The 8854-nt window shown below is 41.7% G+C and overlaps 1 protein-coding gene across 2 annotated transcripts in view; it reads left to right on the forward strand.

The window, feature by feature from the left end:
- The window catches only part of CPNE9 (copine family member 9), an 86410-nt gene that overhangs the window by 37535 nt on the left and 40021 nt on the right, over positions 1-8854 (forward strand). The window contains exons 3-6 of one of the 2 annotated variants that reach the window (XM_042454770.1): positions 711-757; positions 4193-4296; positions 4885-4924; positions 8666-8668. In XM_042454770.1, the coding sequence (XP_042310704.1) occupies positions 711-757; positions 4193-4296; positions 4885-4924; positions 8666-8668 (194 nt within the window). The remainder of the gene's footprint in view (positions 1-710; positions 758-4192; positions 4297-4884; positions 4925-8665; positions 8669-8854) is intronic. The other variant, XM_042454771.1, reaches the window with a different exon arrangement.

Below are 8854 nucleotides of genomic sequence, written 5' to 3' on the forward strand. Positions count from 1 at the left end.
CCAATCGGGTTCCAAAAATGTTCTCGGAACGCGATGCGATAAACTCCACTGTTTATGTTGCTGACTGGTAGCAGTTCTTCAGGATCTGAGAGTGGGGTCTTTCCAAGCCCTTCCTACCTGGAAATGCTAGGAAGTAAACCTGCAAAACATGTTTTTGTTTTAGTTTGAGAGTGGTAACCATATGTTTGAAATGGATCCAGTGAAGTCACTTTCTAATATTGGTCTCCTGGGGGTGGGAATGAACTACAAGTTGTAGTCCAACATGGCAATGGCTGGGGAATTCTAGAAGTTGTAGTCCAAGAAAGTAACATTTCCAACCTCTGTGTTTGGAGCTCTGCAGAGGAGCAAAGTACATTTGAAATTATACAGTGAGGGAAACTCCTTGGGTGGGGATTTAGAGCAAAGATAGAGAAACTGGAGAAGAAGGTAAAGCATTTTTCTGACTCGCCATTCCAGATTGCCCTCTCCCAAAACAGCTTTTCCCTAGAAATGGTGGATGTGGGGAGCTGCTTTGTTCTTAATGCACAGCTTAGCATTTAGGTCTTCCAAGATCACTGTGAGTGAGATGTCATGTGAAGAGAGTACTGAATGCACATTTCCATTTGTAAAAAATAAAAACTCAGTTACATGGGAAAACATGTGGGTTGGAGGTGGGTCAAAATGTTTACTTTCTTTTCACTAACATATTATTTTAACATCTGTCTTTGCAGTTGTGATTCTCTATATCCAAGGAACTGTAGACAAGGAATGGCGAGAGGTGAGGAACTACTCCCACACTCATAGTTTCCCATGCATGTGTTATAGCAAGCCAAGGAAGACTGACCATCCTAGAGAAATTTGGCAGCACACGCTATCATTGTTGATAAGCTCCAGTTCCCAGATTGGCTGGTCTTCTGCCAAGTTTCAACAGTGAGTTGCCTGCTGCCTGCCATTCTTCTGTCCAGTCTAAACAACCTTGGTCAGTGCCTTGCTTCTTGCAGTACCTGAAATATTCTGGGACTCAGTTCACAAGATTTGAATTCTGACTTTACTGCCCCAGTGCAGCGAGAAATGGGATAGATGTGACTTCCTTGGAGCTAGGCAGATAAACTAGTTAGGATTGTCAGGTCATGAGCATTCCTGTCCCTGAGATGTTAAGGCCAAAATCTGACACCTAGGGATGATCCCTTCTCATATAATGGGAGTAGTCCCAGAGAAAGGTGGACATCCTAGCTCTGTTTAAAAAAAAACTCCTCCTTCATTGGAAGTTTTAAAACAGAAGTTAAATGCCCACCACTCAGAAGCACTTTGGCAATTAAGTCTTCATTGGTAGAGTGTTGGATGGCCCCTTAGAGACACCTTCCAATTCTATGATTCTGTGTTACAAGAAGCAGCCCCTTGTGATCTCTTTAGTCATGAAACATTAAATCCCAGCCAATGCTGCACAGTGGACCACAATTCAAATTAAAAACACTGATTCTAATGAATGGGGGAATTATGTACATTATAAACACACTGTTCAAGGCAATGCTCTCTCACCCAGAGATTCCCCCCCCCCCATAAAGATATAGCTTAGTTAACAAAGTAGATGTGTTTCTGGGCATTACTTCTTTAACAGAAAATGTGGTACCAGAGGCAGAAATTCTATCCCTACACAGGCAGAATAGGGATAGGTTCCTATACTATAACGAAGAAGAGCAGTTCAACGTGATTTCTGTGAGCTTTTTATTAAAAAGAATAATAATATGCACACGCAGAATAAAACTACTAGGTCAGGCAAGCTTATATAAGTAAACAAAAACATTTAGAACCTTCTAGTGACCACCTGAAAGCTTCTTCCAAATTGCATCCAGGTATGATGTTTTCTTTCACTAGTCTCCACTTTTCTTGTGATTTCCATTTTGTGGCCATACTTACAGACCTATGCTTTTTTAATATACTTGGGGTAACTGATAAGGCAGGCTTACCTGCTTTCCCCTTTTCTCTCTGTTTTACTCCTCATGCATGCTCGGCAAGGGATTCTGGAGGCAACTGCTGTCTACCTTACTTCTTGTGGGCAGGCATATATAGTTACAATAGAATCAACTAGAATAGAATCTCATTCTTTCCCAGCTCAAGCTGAATTGCATTGTTTACTGCAGACACACTGCTGCAACTCACCACCAAAAGTCTGTGCTTTCCAGCCATCCTCCACCATCCTCCCAATACCAGTGTTGCTAAAAAGATAACCCAGGTGATGAGGAGGAAATGGAGAGCTAGGGGTGCATCTACATTGTAGAAATATTGCAGTTAAACACTTCTTTAATTGGTGTACCTTCAGCCTATGGAACTCTGGGATTTGCAGTTTGACAAGGCCTTTAGTCTTCTCTGCCAAAGAGTGCTGGTGACTCATGAAACTTCAAATCCCAGGATTCTGTAGGAAGGTTCCATGTGCTTAAAATGGTGTCAAACTGCATTATTTCTACAGTGTAGATACACCATAAGTATGGAGTTTATCACACTGAGGCTGATTTCAGCCTTAACGAGAGATTAAAGTGCATTTAAAGCAGCCCACTGATGGAGCGGAAATGGTAATTGCGCAAATGATTATCACACGCAATTGCACAAATAAAGTGATATTGGAAATCCCAAAAGTAAAAAGATGCACATTAATTCTTCTGCTATTTCATAACTTTTGGCAGAGGCACATCTTCACTTTTGTCTGGGCATGCTGCCATTGCCTCTGCTTCATGAAGGTCCATGCAGTTCCATGGTTCAGAAGTGAAGAGCTTTGACATGAAGGCCTTCCCTATGAGTCCTCCTCCCCTTCTCACGTGCATTACTGGTGCTGACCATGGATTGGGAGCAGAGCCTGGAAAAGGCACTAACAGATCTGGAGCAACTATTGAGCTTTCTACTCTGTTTTAAGAGGGTTATACCCCAGTTTGGTGCTGAACAGTCCAAATGCCATCCATATTTTCCTCACCAGACTTGGGGATTGAACCCTGCCGCATTCAGACTCCCTGACAAGTAGATGGGGGGAGGCCATTTTATTTGACCTGTGCAGACAGGGTCCAAGTCATTATTATTTTGGACTTTGTTGCTGTTATGTGCCTTCTCAAATTATTAGTAAAAAGCGTACTGAAAAGCACATTCATATGTATAAGCAGAAAATAGAAAAGAGACAAGCTCCACTTGCTATTAGATGGTCAACTGTTTATTCTTTAAAAAGCCCTACTAGTTTTGGGCTATATAGAAGCAGGCCTTCTTCAGAGGCTAAAAACAAAACAGAAAAGATAGCGCAACACTAAATAAGACATATTCCATAAAAACATCAGACATCCTTGTGACTGACTTCAGTACACATAATTGGTTCTGACTATCTGGAATATGTATAGATGAAAAAAAACCCAGAAAACTCTTTCCTTACTGATGTTTGATGGAGAGCCCTTTGGAGAGTGCTGTCAACAATTCCAGTGATTTCTGTTGAAGTGTATGTATATTTTTGATATGGAAAATAATGCAATTTTATATGTTTTTATGGAATATGACTTATTTAATGTTGTGATATCGTTTCTGTTTTATTTTTAGCTTCTATACAAACTGAAATGCATAGGGCTTTTTACAAAGAATCAACCATTTAGTAGCATGTAGAGCTTGTCTCATTTCTATTTTCCTTCTCAGGTTAACCCTGACTTATGGTAACCCCATCATAGGGTTTTCTTGGCAAGATTTGTTCAAAGGAGGTTTACCATTGACCTCCTCTGATTACAGCCTACAACACTTGTTATTCCCTGGCTCTCTCCTTTCCAAGTACTAGCAAGGCCTGACCCTGCTTAGCTTCTGGGATCTGGTGACTTTGGGGTATTTAAGCATGTCTACAACCTTCAGATTCCCTTAGCCAGTATGCAAGCCTGCTGACTCAGAGATTCTGGGGAGGTGTAGTCCAAAAATATACAGTAATTTTACTGTGCTTTGAGTAAGAGAGATGGAAACGAAACTAGGCAATCCTCTGATATGTTGGGAAAGAAAATTTTGGGGACAAGAGTCCCAGAGTCCCTTAGCCAGTGTGGTCACTGGCCATGCTGACAGGGTGTCCTTGGAAGTTGAAGTTTCAAGAGGTTTTTCAAGTTCTGGAAATTAGCTTCCATGTAAATGTACAAAGCAGGCACTATGCTGTTGCTTCTTTAACCTTTCTCTGCATTTCTCTTCCCCCTTCTTCCATTACTCCAAGTTTGGTCGCACAGAAGTGATTGATAACACGCTAAACCCAGACTTTGTCCGGAAGTTTGTCCTCGACTATTACTTTGAAGAGAAGCAGAACCTGCGCTTTGATGTGTGAGTTGATTCTGCTCACGTGCTCTCTCTCCTCTACCTCTGCTTCCTACTCAACCCTTTTTCTTGTGTCACTCCATGTATGCAATTCTCTGGGTCATCACTGTTAAAGCGCAGGTGTTCATCATTTCATCATATTTGTATTCCCAAGGAGAGTCCCCAAAGGCAGGCATCTGTTGATTCAGATCAAGAAATCAGTTCAAATCAGATAATTTCCATCAGGGACAGGTCTTCTGCAAAGTTAATGGTTCTTGATTACCTATTCAAGATCAAGATGTGCCCAAGCCCTTTGCATTAAAAGAGATGCAGCCCACAGTTATATATTCTTGGTGTAAAAATCCATCTGTACCCACAGCTACTATGAGGATGACAACTTTGTTCAGAGAGGACAGAGGAAGGATAGGTGAGTGGCAGATGATGTCAGTGTTTCCTGGTCAAAAAGTCTCAGAGCTCTTTGATCCTTGACCTCATTGCACCACTATTCTCTGTGTTCGTCATTGCTCCTGTTCCAGATGGCAATGATGAGCCCTGGAGGACCTTGAGGATGTCTAGTGGTCAAAGTGGTAATGTGTTTTCTCTGTGCTTTTCTAGTTACAATGTGGACTCCAAGACCAGCAACCTACCCAAGCATGTGAGTAAAATGTCCATCTTTTCGACCATCTCTGCTTCACATGCATCTACAAGAAGTTTTCTTACAGAGCCAGGATCCACAGTACCCAATTAATTGAAAGTCCAAGAAAGTCTTTTGCAATTGGAAGGAAGAAAGGGGTGTTGTGTTGTCAGAAAAGGCCAGACATGCAAATTAGGCATGTCTCCAGGCAGTAGCCATTTATCTTTGAATTACTCCCTGTTCGTTAATATCATAAGCAATTGTCTTTTAAGAACAGAAACAATTTCCTAGTCCTAGACCTAGCCTCTTCCTAGTAGGAGACTTCTTGAATTCTCTGCATTACTCTGCATTCAATTATAGTTTCACACCCACACCTACACACATTATTTCACCTAGCTTGCTTTCTCTGGACATGTGAATAGGACTTTTGACCTGCCTCCTGTGCCTTCTGTATCGGTCACTTAATGCTCTACAACAGGGCTACTCTATGGAGTTTATCACACCGGGACTGATTTCAACATTAAAGAGAGATTAAAGTACATTTCAAGCATCCTGCAAATGAAACGGAAATGGCAAGTAATTGGGTCAATAATTATCACATGCAATTGTGCAAATAAAGTGATATTGGAAATGAATTATCACTGAAATCCTGAAGGTAAAAATATGTACATTAATGCTTCTTTGTGACCACTTTAATGGTGTTTTTCCCCAACATCGTGTGAAATTGTTATGTGTTATTACGCAATTTTTCTGGAATATTCACGAGATAAACTCCCGATCTCCTTTATGTGATAAACTCCTATGTGATGGCCCATAGACTGTAGGCCAGTGCCAGTCCGTGAGCCATCAGCTGCCAGTCTCTGGTAAATTTCCAGGAAAGAAAGAAACACAGTGGCAATAATATGGCACAAATATGATACCTAGCACATGAGCGGGGGATTTCTGCTCCCCAAATCAGACAACTTGTGGAGCAGAGGTGGGCAGTTGTGGTGGGTGTGGGGAGCAGTAGGCAGCATCACCTGATTTTCAGCCAAAAATTGCATAGGAAATGACTACTTCTCATCATGACTTTCTTTAGGTACTGTAATTGGAGTGAATTGGCAGGTGGAAAGGGATTTTTGGGGTGTTTCAAGGCAAAACATAACTCTCAAAAAGCTGCAGAAACAATGATTGGCAGTCTAGGGCCATTTGGAGGTGACATTTACCACATACCAGAGTTGCAGGGATGTAGCAAGCTGGGGGAAAAAGTTGAGGGGCTTCATGCAGCCCATGAGTGGCACTCCCCCCCCCCCCGCTCTAAAGAGTTCCAAATCTCAATGTCTTTCAGAGTTGCACAGAATCAGAAAAATCTCCAGTGTCAGTTCCTTACTGTGTAATGGCAAAAGGAGGTACAGAGGTAGAAATAGACTATTCACATGCACACAAAGGGGAAAGCTGCCACTGCCCACTGCTCAATGGGTGTGGGATGCCACAGAAGTTGAGAAATTACTTTTTGGACTGCAACTCTAGCGGAGGAATTCTGGGACTTGTAGTCCAAACAGTAGGCTTTTCCAAGTTCTTGGATGGTATCACTGTATACCTTGGCATCTCTTACAAAAGCCCTCTATAACAAAGGGGCTCAATTTATGGGCCTGCAGATATTATTGCACCATAAATCCTATAATCTTTCATCACTGGCTATAGTGTGACTGATGGGAATTGCAGTCCAATGATATCTGGAGGCTCACAAGTTGCCCTCTGTGCTATCATTTGCATTGCAAAACAAAAACATCTTGGACCTGGTAAAACTCTCTTTCAGTGCATCTCTTACAAGGTACAAGAGGCCCCGATATCTGGAACCAGGAACATGTTACATACAGTATATTCCTTCATTAATTTAATTTGTATCCCACCTTCCTCCTGGTTTGAGGCCAAAGGCAGCTCACAGTACATCATAGCAACTACATCCATTATGGAGCTCTGCATCTCTCTCTATAGGAAGATAGACGTCATCTGACTGAAGTTTCAAGAATGGTCCAGTCAGTCCATCAAAAGCAGTACCTGTCTGTTACTTTGCTTTATCAATTAATGGAGATACTTTGTCATCAGAAGCCACCTTACCAGAGCTCAGAAGAGTTACATGCTCAGGGATTCTAGAAGTTGTGGTCTAAAAATGTAACTTTTCCAAGCTCTAGTTCAGAAGCAGTGTGCTGACAACACCAGATGGTGTGAACTTCCAAGAGGCATCTGGTTGGTGACAGTGTGTAGGATTTATTTCTTCTCTCCCCACTGTCATATTACCAACACATTATTTTTAGTGACCTTCCCTGATTCAGCATCATCCTCTCCTCCATCACCCAAAGGTCTCTTGCTCTCTGAAATGAATCCACTCTTTCTCTTTTTCTGCTACTCATGTTTGCAACTTCCTTCCACAATATCTTCCCCACTCCATATCCTTCAAATCTCTCTTCACCATCTCACGTTCTCCAGCAAGCCTTGGAATAAATCCTTTAACCCAGCATTTTGTTGTAACTAAGGGGAAAGTATGTTTTCCCTTTCTTTTCTTCTGTCTCCCTTTTCCTCTCCTTCTTCCATTTTCTTCCCTGTATTTCTTTTTACACTGTAAGCTTCTTGGGACAGAAATTATACTTTGTAAAGCATCATATTACATAAATGCTATTGCATATATAATGCATTAAATGCACATGTATTTTTGGCTCTAGGGTTTAGAGCAGAGCTGGGCAAGTTGTGTTCATATAGGCCTGTTACAGACAGCCAAAATAAAGCTGCTTCGAGTCACAGTGGAAGTATGGTGTTTCAATGATGCATGCGTCCTAAGAGTCCAGAAGCCACACCAAAGCCACGCTCCAGTCCTTAGGGCTGGAGCGTGGCTTTGGTGCGACTTCTGGACTCTTAGGACGCATGCATCATTCAAATACCATACCTCCACTGTGACTCGAAGCAGCTTTATTTTGGCTGTCTGTAACAGATAATAGTTTTGGCCTATAACTCCTGTCAGCCCTTGCCAGCATAACTGTTGATGAGAAATTATGGGAGCTGACATTCAAAATCAACAGCCATAATTGCATGTCCTTCCCCTAGACTTCAAGGCAAGTGGCTACTATGTAGGCTGACCACACATACCATTTTAAACAGGACAGTGCCTTTTATTTTCATATTTCCAGTGCATTTTGTCATTTTAATATAAATGTCAATTTTGTTCCATTTCCAAGAAAAGTGCCCTGTTATGTTGCAAAAATGCTTTGATGATTCCTGTTTGAAATTGTGGCTGTCAAAAAAAAATGTGTCATGGAGTGTGAGAAGTTTTATGATAAAGTGTTGCAAGGCTAAAATTTGCTACCTAAGAGAAATTCTTCATTAGAGAAATATTCATGACATGATCATGGTAAAATACAGTCCCTTTCTATGTCTACCTAAATGTTTGTATGAGTTCTGTCACTGAAGAATAAATGTTAGCTCAATATGTTTGTGTAATAAATCTTGTTGTCGTTTTACTTTTGCACAAATACCAGATATTACATAACCTCATCCCGTTTTTGCCACTCCAGTGTCCTGTTTTTGTCTCAAGGAAATATGGTCAGCCTACTACTATGATTTGTTGAACCAGGAGTGGGAATAGAGGGACACCATTCATAAAGGAAATGGAGATGGGGAGCTGCACAGGAATTGTTGAGGGGCTTCCCAGCAGATGTGGATGAAGCAATTCATTTCACTCTTCTCATTTCTCTTTCCATGCTGCTTTGACCATTGTGGCTTTTGCAGAAGGTAAGTCACCTGCCATCTGCTCAAGGGGCCAGGCTGCCCTCTGATGGTCAAGTGGCACAGTGCAGTTGGGCCAGGCCACCTTTGGGGTGCTTCTGTATTGAGAGCTCTTAGGCTACCAGTCAGAAGGATACACTTAAATCTTTCCTTAATCATTAAGGCTTAATGGTTGGAAAGCAGGATACTGGG

This window comes from Sceloporus undulatus, chromosome 2, assembly GCF_019175285.1.
Source record: "Sceloporus undulatus isolate JIND9_A2432 ecotype Alabama chromosome 2, SceUnd_v1.1, whole genome shotgun sequence".
Classification (NCBI taxonomy): Eukaryota; Metazoa; Chordata; class Lepidosauria; order Squamata; family Phrynosomatidae; genus Sceloporus; species Sceloporus undulatus.